The sequence below is a fragment of the Balaenoptera ricei genome, chromosome 3 (genome assembly GCF_028023285.1).
Source record: "Balaenoptera ricei isolate mBalRic1 chromosome 3, mBalRic1.hap2, whole genome shotgun sequence".
Taxonomy (NCBI): Eukaryota; Metazoa; Chordata; class Mammalia; order Artiodactyla; family Balaenopteridae; genus Balaenoptera; species Balaenoptera ricei.
This window is the reverse complement of record NC_082641.1, coordinates 138,722,438-138,740,819: the sequence shown is the minus strand read 5'-3', so window position 1 is coordinate 138,740,819 and position 18,382 is coordinate 138,722,438. Positions and strand designations below refer to the sequence as shown.

The following is an 18,382-nucleotide window of genomic DNA, read 5'->3' as shown; positions in this document are numbered from 1 at the left end:
CTCAGAATCTAGCAAATGGGTCTACATCTTCATTCCCTGGCTCATTGTCACTTTAAAAGGCAAGAAAGAAACTCTCCTCCTGGGAAGTAAGTACAGGCGAATACAACTTTAGAGTTTTAGTTAGTAGAGCTGTTGTTTCCCAGCCATCCAAAATGATGGAGTGTTGTGCACTAAGTGGTGTAGGGGAGGAGAAGTTTAAGACAAATTTACTCTCTTTAAGGAGCATGTTACTTGTTAAGATTGAAAATGTTACAAAGTTAAACAGCAATAAAAATGTCATGGGGCAATACCTATTTTGACAAGTAAGTAAAATAAACTTATTGATACTGAGTCAGATTTTGTACTTTCTGAGACTTTTAATTAAAAAGTAGCTTTTATAAACATGCAATAACTGATATCAAACATATTTTAATGGCCAATTCATTGTTTCACTGCTATTTGTTTTTATGTAAGTATTATGGAGATTTTATGCAGAGTTTTAAAATGGTCCAAAAAGTAACTGAATTTAAAGAGAAAGAGAGATATACAGTTCTGTGGTTAGGATAACCTAAGTGTGGGACTGGGATTGGTCATGTTTTAAACCAAATTATTATCCATTGTGAAGCACAATCAAATGAAGCATAGTATAATGTAAGAGGCTTAACAAATCAGTAAGCTATGAATGAATTTGGACTTAACAAAGTAAGAAAATAATGCTGAGATTTTAGGTGAGGCTTAAATATCTTGCCAAAATAATTTTCTTCTTTATTCCTTTTCCATACATAGGATAGGTTGCCCCTTCTCTATATAAGAATATTTTAATTTGGTGTTTTATAGAGAAGTTCCTGTGTGGTTCTTTCATTAATTTGTATCTCTGTAAGCATTGTTCTTTGTCCTTCTTGATGCTCTCGTGAGTCAGGTTATGTGTGTATGTTGCCTTGCCAAAGAACAACTTACTTTCAAAAAGGAGGATCACAAGTTTACCAGGATACCCTGACTAAAACAAACCAACAAAGCACGGCAAACAAACTGAAAAACAAAAAGAAGGGTTTTTTTGTAGCCAGGAAATAGAAACTAAAATCAATAAAATGTCTCATTGAGGAGAGATGGGAAGAAAAGTTTTATAAATTTCCCAGCCTCTTTCACTTCCCCAAAGCTAGGTTGAAACCTTTCGTTTTCTTTAGTATGTTCTTGAAAAATAGCACCACACTCTTTTTTAAAGTAAGAGAAAAAGAATGTGCTCCTCTTGAAAATGTAATTAAATCATACTGTTTGGGTAAAAAAGATTTCTTTAAATATAGATACAAGAATAGAGAAATTGTATGGACATTCAGTAAAACTTTCAGACTTTTCCAATGGGAATGAAGTAAAATTTTTAGTGTTATTTTTAGCCGTGATTCTCATATTTTTAAATTACCGGACAATTTGTTGAAACATGTTATATAATGATTTTTCTGAGAAAAATATCAAACATTTCAGAAATTAGACTTGTAAGAATGCCATAAAATTATTTATTCATTAGCTGTCAACTACCATGATTGGTAGATATTTTGGCTCCTAATGGAAAACCAAACATTTTTTTCCACATCATAATGCACAGTGGTCTACGTAAAATTAGATGTTTTCACGTAAAAAGTAACTTAAAAACAGTTGTGTAAGAAGGATAACCGTGTAGCAGAGGCATGGACCTACATAGTAAAGGGCAGATACTGATTTGCCTGAATGAATTCCTCATCCATGCAAGACACTCTTCACTGAAATTTCAAAACTTAAGATACTGTGCTTTGAACGGTTTTTTATTAGTTGCTTTGTAAATGCTAAATCCAAATTATTGGTACATAACATTACATATATTTGCAAAATACTTGTTAAATTATGCTCAAACATGTTCAATAAAAGTATTGAATGTATCTATAAAATATGAAAGTATTTCCAAGGTTTAGTGCAAGTCCAGTTCTCCTTATTAAAAATTGGTATTAAAATTATTTTTAAATGGTCTTGGGCTGTATTCTTGGACATGCTTTTGAAATAACCCAGAAAAAAACCTGCATTTACCTACGCCTAAATTAATTAAAATGTAAAGCACCAGTAGCATGGAAGGCACTGTTGGAGTGAGAGGAGTCAGGGGCTGCAGAGTCTGCACAGGCCCTACCCCATAGCAGTTTGGTCAGAGAAGGAGTTTTGACAAGGAACCACATTAGCAGTACAGTCTGATCGATTTGAACAGCCAGAACCTTTCAGAAGAACAATGGGCAACTATACACGTTTCTTTTGAATATTATCAGCATGTTAATTAGATATTTCTTAAGGTTTGAACAAGATTTAAGCCTTCAGAGTTTTACTACCTTTGAAGGAGTTGATAGTTAATAAAAATAAAAAAGACTGTGTTTCAGATTTGGTGCTATATGCTGAATATTTGCCAAAGAGTTAGAAAAATGAGGTTAGAATAATAATAAGAATGGATTTAAATTATTAACAGAGTGGTTAGGTGATCTCATCTCAAATTTTGGGTGTTTTCATTGAGGATCAGATCAAGCTTGGTGGTTATTTAAAGGCCTAAGATGTTTCAATTCCAAATAAACAATTTTTATCGGTCAATATTTCCCCCCCTTTTTTTCTAGTATTGCTGAATGCTGCAGCACTCCTTACTCACTTTTGGGTTTGGTCTTCACGGTTTCTTTTGTTGCCTTGGGTGTTCTGACACTCTGCAAGTTTTACTTGCAGGGTTATCGAGCTTTCATGAATGATCCTGCCATGAATCGGTAAGTTCTTCACCCTGAATAGCTCTAGGCATTTAAATCTTATGTAACTTGAAGAAGGAATGATGAATTTCTTTGTTGATGAATCTTAGAGGAAATGGAATTTTGAGGACTTTTTTTTTGGAATGGTTGCAATATTTAGATTAAAATACTATGAAAAAATAACTAAATTTCTGTGTATAAAAGATGTATTTTTATTGTATGTACGTAACAATGTATATTAGACACTTTCCTTTCCTAGATTTATTTAAGAAATTTTTGGATAGCTTGCTTTTTCCCATTTGACATTTGTGTCGCTCTGTTAAAATCAGATTTCTAAATTTGATACTTTCTTAAAGATTTTTTTTTTATGTTTGAACATAATTTTGATACTGATTGAAGTTTCAAAGGATGCATTAATGAGGATGCAGAATAGTTATTCCAGTTGTTATTAAATCACTAAGATCAGGTATTAGGAAACTATTTCTAAAACTTGTCATGATTTCTGTTATCTGAATTAACATAGAGGTTTAATGGTTTCATTTATATAAATTTATGTAACCTCTTCTTAAAGTATCTAAATTTTTATGGGATATTTCATAATTAGTAGATGCTGAGTACCTTGTAAATTGAGGGGAAATTTTAATTTGTTGTATATTAGTTTTTTAATGACAGAAAAGAAACCTATGCTCTGTAATTTTCCTGCCAGTCCCAGCTAACACCTTTATAATGGAAAAAGGGAGTGGGGACAAGACAGAAAAATAATTCATGTTTAAGTTCACAGAATTCATACCATTCAGAAAGCACAAAATGGAAAATGATAACTTTCTTCCCCTACTTCCCATTTCCTCTCCCCAAAGGTAACAGCTATAGATGGTAATTTAAAACATTTCTTATAGGGAAAAGTATATATAGTCTTTTCCACATACTATACACATTGTTCTGTACCTTATCTTGTCACTTAATATGGTTTAGATAGGTTTTTTTGTTTTGTTTTTATGTCAACACATATACCTCGTTCTTTTCAATGAATGCATAGTATTGCAAAAATAATGTATCGTTTTTTTTTTTTGCTATTTAAAAATAATGCTGCTATGAGTGTCTTTGTTCATGTCTCTCTTTTTAAACCCTTAATTAGGAAAATTTTAAACCAGGAAAGCTGAGAAAATAGTAAAATGAACCCCTATGTATGTACCTGGCACCCATCTCCAGTAATATGGCCAGTGTTGTGTGTTGTGTGCCCCTGTCAATTCCACCTACCTTGTCCCATAACACTCCCTAGCTGCATTTGTTTGGAGCAAATCCCAGATATAATATTATTTTACCTCTAAATCTTTTAGGAAAAAACCGTAACTACAATAGAGCATTCATTTCTGATAGAAGAATTCCTTGACATCAGATACCCAGTTGGTGTTCATATTTCCCTAATTATCTGTCTAAATTTTTAAAAACATTTTGTTTGCTCAACTCAGGATCCAAATAATGCCCATATTGTAGTTGACTGGTATGCCTCTTAAGTCTCTTTCAATATTTAGGTCCCTGCTATCTCTGTATTTTTTCCCTTTAATGTTATTTGTTGAAGACATCAGATTGTTTGTCCTACTTAGTTTTTCAGTCTGGATTTTACTGATTGTATCCCCATGATGTCACATAACATGTTCCATTGTTTACTTTATCTCTCAAATCTATGTGTGTGTGTGTGTATATATGTATATATATATATATCTTAAAAATCTATATCTATATATCTTAACTTTTGTAGTACATCCATAGGGTAAATTACTAATAATATTATTGAACTGAAGGGTATGTACATTTTAAATTTATTAGCAATTCTTCTCCAGAAACATTTTACTGGTTTATATCTCAATATTAGTCTGCCCATATTTTTTTACATTCCTTGTCAGTACTTGGGTCATCAAACTTTGAAATATTTGCTCATTTGTGTATCTGAAAACTGTACCTGTCCTTTGCTCATTTCTCATTTATTTGTGAGATTCTTTATAATTCAAGTCAATAGGATAAAAAGGTTTTAGGACTTTGTATATATTTTCCATATGGAAATTGAATTTCAAAAAAAGTATTTTTGTTTACATCTCTGGTTCTTATGGTCTTCTTAAATAGACCTTCCCTACTCCAAGATTATAGAGACATTCACCTGTGGTTCTCTATTTTATAATCGGGATATAGCTCATGATGTAAATATGTATAATTCAGTGGATATCTAAGAATGGTAGGAGTGTCTGACTCGTTAGCAAAGCCTGGTTAGAGCACTTTTATTTATCTGAGAAGTTGCTTTTTTCTCCTCACTGTATGCTAAAATTATAGCTATTATGTTTTGCACATGTAGTGATACATTATGCTTGTATATTATTACATTGATGTTAATATTCTGATCAAGTTTTTTTTGTCGAAGTCAGAATAGATCACAAATATGTAATAACAGTCTAAGCCTTTGAATTATTTTCCCTCAGAATTAAATGTGATTCTGATTATTGTTTGTTTTTCCAAAAACGTGTGCTTTTCTAGGGGCATGACAGAAGGAGTTACGCTGTTAATCCTGGCGGTGCAGACTGGTCTGATAGAGCTGCAGGTTGTTCACCGGGCATTCCTGCTCAGTATTATCCTTTTCATTGTTGTAGCTTCTATCCTGCAGTCTATGTTAGAGATTGCAGATCCTATTGTTTTGGCGCTGGGAGCATCTAGAGACAAGTAAGAAACTTCCTAAAAGAAATTTTTGTCATATTGTTTACATAATTTGTTGTCTGAAGATCTAGGTATTGTTTAGAGACAAGGTGGATGAATAATTGGTATTAGCTTATTAACAAGTTTACATTTTTATTTTTTGTATTTGACTTTTCTGTTTTTTTTTTCTCTCAACATTCCTGTATATAAAAGTCACATTAAAGGCCAAGTAATTACAAATCAGCTTTTTCTTCTTCAGAGAAATGTAGTACTTTTTTATACTTATCCAGTTTTTAAATTAAGAATGTAGAGCATAAAATCCAGTACAGTAAATATAACAAATAATATACAGTTTTATTCTGTGCAATGCTAAAGGAGAGGAAACATTGAGAGAAAGGGCAAATGAAGGAGAGAAAAATAAAGGTGGTCAGACAGTCATAAAGATAGGCATTTATGGAATAACAAGTCTCATCTGATGGCGTTTTGCAACTAACTGAGGTTATAATGGGGATTCTTGATACCTTATGGGACCAGCTGGATTCATATTCATCTCATATTATAGAAATTTTCATAAGGAATAAAAGTCAAATTATTATTTGGCTCTTTAAGATACTATGATATGAATATGTATAATTCAGTGGATATCTAAGAATGGTAGGAGTGTAACCTACCTAATGGTAGGCTTATGGTAATTTATACAAGGATTTTCTATAAGGAATTGCTTAAAACTCAGTGCCACTATTTTTTTCCAGCATCCTTCTACACACTCTGATTATTGATTATTGAAATACCCGATTTAATTGCTTCCTTGGTGGTGCTTTATAAGTAAGGAAATTAACATTTTAATTATAGTTAATCAGATTTATCTTTCTATCCCCATATCCCATATTGCCAAACATTCTGAAAACTTGTCAAACCGTAGAATGGCTGAAAGAGTCAATTTAATTTAAATAAGCTCAAAGCTCTTGGATATGTTTCAGATAATTTTAATCATTATACTTATTTGAGATTTGGTTTTTAGGTTTAAGGTTTCTCAGCAGAAGCATTTAAGATGTTGAATTCAATGGTGAACTTAGTTAAATAGTCACTTAAATTGGGGTTTTGACCTAAGTACAATTACTATTTTGTCCTATCTGGCAGTATCCTTTAGTATTATTAATTATACCAATTAAAAGACTGATATAATACAATAGAAAGTTTGGAAAAGAGAGAGAAATAAGACCATAATTTCACTGCCATAGGCACCAGTAAATTCAGTTCTGGGTCCTTCCAGGGTGCTGAACTAGCATCATTTTACTGGCTTCTTCCTCCAAGATCAAATACAGAGGAAATTTAGAGGGAAAGAAGCAAGACTGAGAAGCCCTGTGTGTTGGTGTGGAGTGGTTATTTTGGATTGGTGTCACTGTTGTTACTCGTGTCTGTAGCAGCATTAATTGGCCTGAGGCAAGAGAGGCTCTTGGCTGTGACAGGATGAGATAGGAATGAACAGTTAGGGTTCTGTTCTTACTTCTCTCCCACCACTGCCTATGGTAATTAGAAAATACAATCAACAGTTAAATGGCAGTACTTCTTTAAACAAATGAAATGGGAAAGTTGTGAGAAAAATAAAACTTATTAGAGCTGACTTAAGAAGTAAAAAGCTTGGATAGTTCTGTTAAAGAAATGGAAGCAAATGGTAAACATCCTGACTCAGATGGTGTTATAGGAAAGTTCTGCCAAACTTTGAAGGAGCAGATATCCCTGTTTTAAACAAATACTTTCAGACAACAGAAAGACTATGCCCCTACGCCTGCTCATTCTTTGAAACCAGTATAAATCCATATTGAAATCAGACAGACAATTTGAGAAAGATAAATTAAAGTTTATTTCACTTACAATAGGAGATATTGTGAAGTTTTTATAATAATTGGCTCAAGTATAGACAACTTGACCAATGGAACAGAGCCCCCAGACAGGTCCATATATATATGGGACTTTGGTGTATGACTGAAGTGGCATGTCAGATGAGTGGGGCAGGTGGTTCTCTTCTGTAATGTAGCTGGAAAAAAATGGTTTCTAATTGGAAAAAGGTGGAATTGGATTCCTATCTCACGGCCGTAAACAAAAGAATCAACTCCAGAATGGTAGAGCCTTAAATGTCAAAATAAAAAATTAAATCTGCATAGAGTAGTATATTTTGGACCTTCAAGTAGGAAAAAAAATTCTTAAACTGATGGAACTGGCCGTGAAAGACTGAGACTAAGAATGACTATGATTATGAAAGAAAAGAATGATAAATCTAACTATCAAAATTAATAACATTTTCTAAACCTAAAGGAAACTTGTATTAGAAATGATAGTTACAAACCTGGGAGAAGATATTTATAGTATTCACACTTGCTCAAGAATTAGTATCAAGAATATGTAAATAGCTCAGATTGGTGAGAGAAGTGGATAAAATACATCATCAGGCTTTTAGTGAAAGCGGAAACAATGAATATGAAGAGAGGTTCAGTGTCTTTAGTGGTCAGAGAAATGTGAATCAAGACTGCTGTGAGATACTGTTTTAAACCTATGGAAGTGGCAATGAAAAAATAATAGAAAAGAAGGAAGGAAGGGAGAGAGAGGAAAGAAAGCTGATACCTAGGGTAGAAGAAAACATAGGTCCCCAGATATCCCAGGTTTCTGGTAAGAGTGTAAATTAGTGTAATCACTTTGGAAAACAGTTTAGCATTGTCTCCTCCTACGTAGATACTCAAGACATTCTTGTGCATGTTCAGGAGGGACATGTAGAAGAATGTTCATAGCACAATTCACAATAGCAAAAGCCTGGGAACAAATCATATGCCAATCAAACAGGAAAGGGGGTGAATAAATGTGATAATAGTCACAGTGGAATGTTAAAAACATAGTGATGCATTAAACATTATGAATGATTCATAGCAATAGATGAAGTAAATCCAAAAAGATGACAATATAGAATGTTATTTTTATGTCAAAAACAGAATTTTAAAATACACTCTTTAGGAGTACATATGGATAAACAAAACTGTAGAAAGGGAAGCAAGCAAGAGCGTGAAGAGCACAGGACTCATGAAATGGTTTCATTGGGTGGAGGGAGGCAGGACATGGACGAGCCTGGCCTGCCATGTGGTCCAGGGCCTCTTTTGTACGGGGAGATGGGTTCATGAATGCTTGCTACATTTCAGGTATTTAAAATAGCTAATTGGATTACGAACTAATAAAAAGAGGGACATGCACAGACCATAACGATAGTGCAGTCTAAACAGAGGATTGTGATTAATTCAATTAAGTGTACCAGGATTGTAATTAATTCAATTAAGTGCACCATTAAAAAAGGAAATGAAAAATATCCTAATTCTCACATTAGGAGAACAATTAAAAGGTAATATTGAAACTCTGCTTCTCTCTGTCGTTAAGACTTCGTAATTATTAGGGGAAAATCCTCACACGTCTTGGTGTTGCTTGGACTGGAGGTAACTTCCAGTGTTTAAACTTAAAAATGTGTCTCAGATAGTTTTAGCCGTAGATGTAATTGTTACTTTTATCCAGGAATTTTATTACAGTTGTTAGCAAGGAATTTTACAACTAGAGTCTACTGTATTCAAATGATATAGCAGATTTTCAAATGACTAACTTTTCATGAAATGGGTTGAGGTGAATTAAAAACATTTTTTTTTCACTTTATAGTGCTTAACCTGTTAATGGGATGTGATTCTAGCATCATTTTCCGCTATTCGTTTTATGTTTAATTTTAAATTAGATTTTTATTGAATTTTAACTGCTTAAATAAGGATAAATATGTATGTAATGTCTGTGTGTATATAAAACACAGAAATTAGACGTAAGTTTAAAACTGTTGGCATAATGTTATATTTACTTTTCTGTGTACATGTATAAATATATGTTTGTATATATATGTAAATTATATAAGTGGATCACAGCTAGCTTGATTTTGAAAAAAATATTTAAAGTTTTAAGGCAAATTGCCCTATTATAACTACTGTTACAGTAATTCCTTTCTGCCTGCTTTTCTTTAAAAAAAGTAAAAGTTTGGAATCTCAAAGCAGAGCTACTGTGGCAGGTTTATATTTGTCCCTTAACTTCTCGTAAGAAAAATGTTTGACAAGAAAAGATGTAAAACACTTTCCAAAGTACCTAGCTTTAATTTTAACCAGAATAATAATTTACTTTCTTATCAGACTTGCTAATTGTGGACAGTCCCACACAGTATAGCATTTAACTTAGTGTGGTTATTTTTCCTCCCACCTGTGTTGTAATAGAGTTAAAGGTAGGCAGGATGATTTTTCTGTCTCCTTGAGATACTTCACATGGACTTGAGAACATATCACAGATGCTGATATTTAATTAAAACAGCATAATTATTGTGGCTATGAGCTTTAAACTACTTTGGTTGAAATTCACGTTTCCTCATAATGTTTTTAAATAATCTGTGTTTGTTTTTATTAGGAAATCATTAAATGATTTAAGTCTTGATATTCAGTTTACATAGATTGTAATTGAGTTTTGTTTTTAAGAGAGGGAATGGCTGTTTGGGGCTCACGCTGATTTCTTTCTAGATTTGTGATCCTTATGTTAAAAAATTACTCCAACTTTGGCTTTTATTTACCAAGGAAATGGAAGTATCTAGCATCTTTTTTTTTTTTTTTAAATCCCTTGTTGGGGTAATAAGTCATTACATCATCATTTGTCTTATAAATTGGATATATAAAGTAAACAATAAACTTGTAGGGGGTGGAAATCATACCTTTTTTTTTATTGCACAAAAAGATTTTTTCAAGGTTCTGCTTAAGGCACTTGTTGGGGGAGGGTTTTGTGTCATTTTTCTTTTAGAAGTTGGTTTACAATCTGTATTAAATTGGGGGTATATTTAAGGAATGATCTATTAGAATAGTACAATGTACGAAGAACTAAATAAAAGAAAAGATTATGTTCCTTCTCCTTTTGCCATAACTAGGGGACTCCTGCTGTGTATTCCACTATTGACAAGGAGGGTTCAAGTGGAATCAGAAGCTGAAATCTAAGTCTAAGAAATTTCTTGACTTGTTGGGTGTCTTAAAAGCATAAAGTTAAACATGGAACTATTCTGCTGTGTAATGACCACAATTAACTTTTGTCCTGCTTATATCATAGGGCTTTGCACTTGGGTGGATAGGTGGGTAGGTAAGAAAAGGTAGTAACTGATGGAAAATAATTTGAAAAATATCAAGCAGAAATAAGTTTTCAAGTTTTATTTGGCACTTATTTCAAACAAGCCTCTGTGCTTAGGAGCTGGAGTTATCCTATTTTTGAGGAGATTAAATATGGGTGATAAGACTTTTTTAAAATGTGTGTACATATATAAAATATTTTTATTTAAATAATAAATATAAAATAAAAATATAAGTAAGAACGTTTAGGTGTATATGATACATAATATATAAAATATTATATATAAATATCTGTATATTGAAGCAGTGCTGCAATTTATTGTATGATTGTTTGGTACAGATGTTAAGAATTCTGAGAGGGTAGGTGATTCCTGGGGAAAGGATATCATTACCTGTGTAAATATATTTGTTTAGCTTGAGCTAGTCTAAAGGGTTTAGAAAAGGAGAGAGTGGGATGCAGGCATTTCTGGTGGGATTTTTAAGAGTGCTTGTGTTTTCTTGGGAAGAGAGTTAACCATCTTTGCTTGTAGTGAGGGACAGATGTTGGCAAGTTTGGACCAAAAAATTGGGAGTGATGGGGACTTCCCTGGTGGCACAGTGGTTGAGAATCCGCCTGCCAATGCGGGGACATGGGTTCAAGCCCTCGTCCGGGAAGATCCCACATGCTGCGGAGCAACTAAGCCCGTGGGCCACAGCTACTGAGCTTGCATGCTGCAACTGCTGGAGCCCATGCTCTGCAACAAGAGAAGCCATCGCAATAAGAAGCTTGCACACGGCAACAAGAGTAGCCCCCGCTCGCCACAACTAGAGAAAGCCCACATGCAACAACGAAGACCCAACACAGCCCAAAAAAAATAAATAAAAAAAGGCTAAAAAAACAAAAAAGTTGGGAGTGGAGGACCTAAAATGCCAGGCTAGGAAGTTTAGAGAAGGTATTGACAGTATTATGCTAGCAGAGCTTTGGAACGATTAATCTCTCTAGGAACAGGGGCTAAAAGGGAGGAAGATCAGCTAGTAGGTCTTAAAGTGCAGTGGTTCTTAGTTTTTCCCCAACCTCAACAGATGTGAGGGGTAATACCCCTGCTCATCGGAGAGCCATTCCTCTTAGTAACACTGAACTCAACGGCTGCAGAGATTTTCATCCAGGGTGGTGCAGGTGAGGAGAGGACGTCATGACTTAAGACAGCACATTACTGTTAAAATTGTTGAAGTTTAATGTTATAAAAGCCTGACATTGCTTTGAGATTGCTTGGAATGGGAATGAGATTGAAAGCAAACTATTCAGAAAAAAAAAAAAGAATTGGTGGTACTTGTCAATTGGCTGAGTGTGGGGTGTTAAGAGAAAAGGTGCTTTGAAGCCTTTGACATGACTTGCCCTGAAATCTAGCACTGTGACTGGCATGGAGAAGGGTGTGCAGTAAAATGCTGTGAAATTGAAGCATGGCACAAGATCGGTTAGTTGTGCTGCTAGGTGACAGGCACGTTAAAAGAATACTTTTCTTTCTCTAGGAGTTTATGGAAACACTTCCGTGCCGTGAGCCTTTGTTTATTTTTACTGGTGTTCCCTGCTTATATGGCTTATATGATTTGCCAGTTTTTCCACATGGATTTTTGGCTTCTTATCATTATTTCTAGCAGCATTCTCACCTCTCTTCAGGTAAGCCCAGGATTAATTAACTTTATATAATAACTGATTTTCTTATTTTTCCTTCCAGAAAAGGAATTAAACTTTTTCAAGATTAATGATGATAAGTGGTCTATTTAGGTGATTACTTCCCATCCTCTTTACTAGAATGCATTACATTTATTTGAGCATAGGAGTTAGAAGGTAGGTTATTAAAATACTAAGCCTATCTGTCACTGTAGTTTTTTTTAATCAAGGTAATTAAACTTCGCAATATCTCTTTTTCAAAATGGTATGATACAGAACTGTCATGTAAATCTTAAATAGATAAGTAACTATAAAATATTAAAAGATTTTAGTGCTTGTTTGGAGCACATTTTGCCCACTCAAAAATATCCATAGTTTCATAATGTATATAAATAAATGATACCTGTGTATGTATTACACGGACATGATATATACTTTACACACACACACTCACACACTCACACACACACACACACACACAATGTTACCATGGAATGGATAAACTTACTGTAACTTAAAAGTGTATCTTGGCTGCCTAATCAGTAACAAGTAAAAGAAAAATGTAGCACTGGCGATAAAGATTTATTCATTGTTCCTTGTAGAAGTAAACGTTCTTTGAAAGTTGAGGAACAGATATGTGTACAGAATTAGGAAATTTTAGATAGAATTGTGAGGGTTTTGGTGACCAGGGGAAAGAGAGAAAGAATGTCAGAGAAGACTGATTACTAATCAGAATCATTTTAGTAAAGTTGTATCTCAGGGTACTTTTCAGTATCAAAGACCTGTATTACTGAGATCACCCACATTTTAATTGTACCACTGTCTCCTCTGGATATGAAATCTGGTATACTAAAGATATTAGTAATGTGTTATCACTTAAAGTCTAGGAAAAACCTTTATTAGTGATTATATACATACTTTTTTTTTTTTTTCAGGTTCTAGGAACACTTTTTATTTATGTCTTATTTATGGTTGAGGAATTCAGAAAAGAGCCAGTAGAAAACATGGATGATGTCATCTACTATGTGAACGGCACTTACCGCCTGCTGGAGTTTCTCGTGGCCCTCTGTGTGGTGGCCTACGGCGTCTCTGAGACCATCTTTGGAGAATGGACAGTAATGGGCTCAATGATCATCTTCATCCATTCCTACTATAATGTGTGGCTTCGGGCCCAACTGGGGTGGAAGAGCTTCCTTCTCCGAAGGGATGCTGTGAATAAGATTAAATCATTACCCGTAGCTACGAAAGAGCAGCTTGAGAAACACAATGATATTTGTGCCATCTGTTATCAGGTAACTCATACAGTAAGAAACCATTTGGGTGGTTCATACCATGTATCCCTTGGGACTTTAACCACATTATCCAAATTCAAGTTAAATTTCCAGGCAGAAATTATCTCCTGGGTAAAAAAAAAGTGGGCCTCAGATATTATTAAAGACCTGATAAAATATTTCCATTTTATTTCTAAAGTAAGCTTTAAATTTAGTTCCTCAAGTTCTAATTTATTGTTATTTTCAACATTATTGCTCACCCATAAATAAAGGAAAAACAGGTCAGGTGTATTTTATATTTACTCCTGAATATACACGTGCACACACACACACACACACACACACACACATATGTGTACTATCAAATACATACTATCAATCAGGAGTCAGCAACTTCTGAAAAGTGGTGTGCCAAGATTCTGACTCTTTCCCTCTGGTATTTCCAGGGTAGGGAGTAAACTTTCATTCACTTGACGTGGGTGGAGAGTATGTGCTTCCCTGTGGGCTGAGGTATATCTGAGGTGGATGCAGCCTCTGTGTGGAAGTAGGGGGCAGGAGATACGGCAGAGGCACCCAGTTGGTGTACATTATGGTTGGCCTCCCTGGCATCTTTGGCACATGAGCCCTCAATAGCTGATGACTGCCTTCTAGCAAGAATTGAAAGATAGTTTTTAAATCAGCTTGGAAATATAACAGTAACAAACAACAGGCCTAGAGTTTAGTCACCAGTCACCTGTGCAGGAGGGTGATTGAGTAGCAGCTTTTACAGCTAAACTGTACTGTTGGAAGTATGGGCAGAAATTCTGGGCCACAACACAAACTGTTCCTTTAAAATCACTCTTAAAAAGTGTGGGCTGGTGGAATAAAACTATAGATAGTGTCAATGAGTATACAGGGGAGGTACTTGCTCCAAGGCTGCTTTACAGTGTAGAAGGGATGTGTGTTTGTGCGTGAAGGCCATCTAGAGTAAGAATTTTTCCTAAGAGTAGAATTAAGCTGCCACTTTTTGATTGTTATTAGAGCATACTTTTGGGTACTAGCAAAATAATATTTTCCAGGTTGTTTTTGCATTTGGGGGGATTGAGGAGCCATGTAGATTCCCCCAAACTTAAGTGGCCATTGTCTTCTTTCGGGTCCTTTGTGCTCGGTAGCCTTGTTGTATGCAGGACAAAGCATAGCCAAGACAGATTTGGGGCACATCAACTTCAGCAGCCTATGTCTAAATATACCATCTCTGGGATTTGAGAGTCATCTTTTTGTATTTCCTGTTGTCACATCACTTTTTTTGAGGTGCTTGAACTACCTGCTGATACCACACTGAAAATAAAACTCAAATTGCTTACCTTCCTAGCTGGCTGCTCTTCCTTGGATGGCTTTCTGCTTAAAAGTTGACTCCCAGGTGTTACCAGTTCTTGGCAAGGAATTTCTATTATAGCCACAACTCCTTGTTTTGGGACTTTAAACAAAATTAATGGTTGATCAACCAAATGTATGTTGTTACAATTTAAACTTCATATCCCTAGCCTTCCCTCCCCAAATATATCTTATGCAGGGACTACTAGTGCAAAGTATACCATTTCTTATTCCAGTGGTTATTAAACTTAAGTGTGCATTAAAGTCACATGGGTGGCTTGCTTTACCTATGGATTTGTGAATGCCATCTTCAGATATCCAGTAGGTCTGGGGTGGCCCCAGAATATGCATGGTTAGCCAGCACTCCAGGTGATTCTGATGCACGTTGAAAAAACACTGGCTTATGTCGTGAAAACTGGGATGTACATTGTCCCTAATGAAGTTGCCACTTCCTTGCCAATACCCTGGTGTTATGTGGCTGATTTTGTCTCCTTGCCAATAATCTCATCATGGAATAATGTGTTGAGCTGTGTTGAAGCAAAAAAGTGGAAAAAGTCCAATCTTCATCAGATTTCCTGAGGTTCTAATTATACTCGTGGAGACCCAGCGATCATACTGCTACAGTTTTATAACCTTTGTTTCATACTAAGTCCAAACCCCATTATGAAGGTCGTTTCTTCCTCATTTTTGGTTTTTACTTCTTTTTAAAAATTGCTTAGCCAGTGGTTCCTGTATTATTTGTATAAAGGGGTCTCTGATGGCAAGAGGATTATTACAAAAATATAAAATGAGTTTTATTCTAAGATCTGTGTTGCAAATTTTCGATGGAGAATTTGTGATAAAGAAATGTTGGAACAAGAACTCGAGCATAGCAGCAAAGATTTTAGATAATAGACATTTACGAGTTATCTTTTTCCCCCTTTTTAGGACATGAAATCTGCTGTGATCACACCTTGCAGTCATTTCTTCCACGCAGGCTGTCTCAAGAAGTGGCTGTATGTCCAGGAGACGTGCCCTCTGTGCCACTGCCACCTCAAAAACTCCTCGCAGCTGCCAGGGTTAGGAGCTGACCCGGTTCCACAGCCTCCTGCTGGAGCTGAGCAAAATGTGCTTCAGGAAGGTACGGAACCCCCAGGCCAGGAGCGTCCTCGGGGGACCGGGGTGCAAGAAGGTTCTAGGGACAATGACGAGTGCATTGCCAGAAGATCAGATAGCCAGGAAGGGGCTTGTGATCCCAAGGAAAATCCTCTTAGTGCAAAAGATGCAGCACATCCTGTTGAGGTCAGCCTAGAAGAAAAGCAGCAGGAGTAATGCTTTGCTACTCTGGAGGAGAAGTTAACTCATGATGGAATTCGTGCCCAGATTTGAGGAGTGAATATATGAGGTGATTAGGCAGGAAATTTGACATTCCAAGGATCTAATCCAGGAAGTACTCTCAGTGGAGACCACCTGCTTTCATCCCCTTGACTTTGTGGGAGAAATTTTGCAAAGTATGCTAATCAAAATGTATTTATATATCCTATGCTGATGTTTGGTAGAGGTTTGCCAAGAAAATTCAACCTCAGCAACTTCAGAAACGGCCCCTGATCTGTAAGGGATAAATAAAATCAGATTTGAGTGTCTGAAAGGGGCTAAAGAAAGGAGGATAAAGAGCATGAGGACACCATGGGAGGAAGCAGGCAGAAGTGGAACTGATATTTCACTTTCTATGGGACAGGACCATTCTTGTTACAAAGTATGAGTGGTGACCAGCCCTTTTCTCTACCCCCTTTTCCCTCAGTTAATTGGAACTCAAGTCAGGTGATTATTTGTACAGCACTGAAACGAAATCAAAGACGTAAAAGCATTGATTGTATTCAAAGATTGAAGCACGCTCATACTTCGTATGTGCTTTGGGGGAGGGGGTGGGTGGGCACTTGGGCCTTGTGGGTGCATTCATGTAATCTGAGACTCTTGAACTTTATGATGGAGTCTTCAATATTTTGATGTATATGAAACTTTTGTTAATACATCGTATACTGTGTTGGCTGTGTGAAGTAAACTAAAACTCTAATGAACACTTTGGAGTCCACATTAGTATAGGAGACCAAAGTGGGAAGGGCTTTAGGGCACTGATAAAGGCCCTAAGTGTACTTTTCAATCCTGTGTAATGTTTAATTCTTGCAACTGAATCAAAACAGTGTTAAATTATGGCAATATTTGCACTTTGGGAATGAGTACATAACTGTATGATCACACTCTGCAAATGCCACTTTTAAAGCTGTTAATAGACTTTGCACCTTTTCTTTGACAAGGATTTGTCATATTTAAATTTTTACATTCATCATGGCTACAGGTGGAACTGGGGAGGGGGGGAATGTAATTTTTTATGGGAATTTTGATATGAAAAGAAACTAGTCATTTATTTATACAATAGGCTTGGCTCAAAAAGTGTTTTTCAGACTCGGTATTCCTAATGTGGGATGTGACTTTATTTTATTTTTAGTAGCAAATTTGGATGTAGACTGACAGACATAGCTGAATGTCTTAATAAATTTAAATTTGAAGATAACAGTGTTTTATTTCTGTGATGATTATTATTGTAAGGTGTCTTGTCGAAATTCTGTTCTCAGGAGGTTTTGCTTATCCAGCTGGGCTTCTGATATCTTGATCCCTGTCAAAAAATGCCCTGCAGATGGCAAAACATTTTGATTGAAAAGGATCAGTTCTTTGAAATCTTCTACACCAGTGGTAGCAAACCTAGCTCTGCATCAGAAGTATCTAGGGAACTTTTTAAAAAAATTACACATTTCTGAACCCCACTTCAGACCTACTGAGTTAACCTTTGGGGTGCCTGAGAATGTGCATTTCATAGCTTCCTGGGTGATTCTATCCAACTAGCCTGACACCAGCATGATTTTACATTTAGAAAGGAAGTGGCTAGACCAGAATGAATTTCTCCCCAGGTATAGCCGAAAGTTTCTCACTGTCCTTTTGGTGATCCTGGTCAGGTAGAAAACAGCAGATGGCACCCTCTGGTGGTAGTCAGGCTGTTGTGTAAAAACCTAGCAGTAATCTTGGATTTCAAACTGAATTTCAGCCCTTGTGTAAAAGGTACATATTCAAATATTAAATATTTGGTGCCTTGTTTAAAGGAATAAAATTGCCTATGAAGTTGAAATTATTTATGGCACAGTGAACTCGGCCATCCTTAAGCACCAAAGGACTGACTCTCTCATAGACTTCAGGAAAAGTTCTCAGATGTTTTCATAAAACTATTTATTTGTCATAGTTTCATATTACAAAACACTTTTTATTTTTTATAAATTTATTTTCTTTTATTTATTTTTATTTTTGGCTGCCTTGGGTCTTCTTTGCTGCGCACGGGCTTTCTCTAGTTGCAACGAGCGGGGCCTCCTCTTGGTTGCAGTGCACAGGCTTCTCATTGTGGTGGCTTCTCTTGTTGCGGAGCACAGGCTCTAGGCACGTGGGTTTCAGTAGTTGTGGCACACGGGCTCAGTAGTTGTGGCTCGTGGGCTCTAGAGTGAAGGCTCA

General features: G+C 35.7%; 1 protein-coding gene across 1 annotated transcript in view; it reads left to right on the top strand.

Moving 5' to 3' along the window:
* RNF145 (ring finger protein 145) overlaps window positions 1–17,366 on the top strand; it is a 72,124-nt gene extending 54,758 nt beyond the window's left edge. The window contains exons 7-11 of the mRNA XM_059917608.1: window positions 2,601–2,741; window positions 5,247–5,429; window positions 12,083–12,230; window positions 13,160–13,516; window positions 15,776–17,366. Coding sequence (XP_059773591.1) covers window positions 2,601–2,741; window positions 5,247–5,429; window positions 12,083–12,230; window positions 13,160–13,516; window positions 15,776–16,159 — 1,213 coding nt within the window. The 3' untranslated portion in view covers window positions 16,160–17,366. The remainder of the gene's footprint in view (window positions 1–2,600; window positions 2,742–5,246; window positions 5,430–12,082; window positions 12,231–13,159; window positions 13,517–15,775) is intronic.
* The last annotated feature ends 1,016 nt before the right edge of the window (window positions 17,367–18,382 follow it).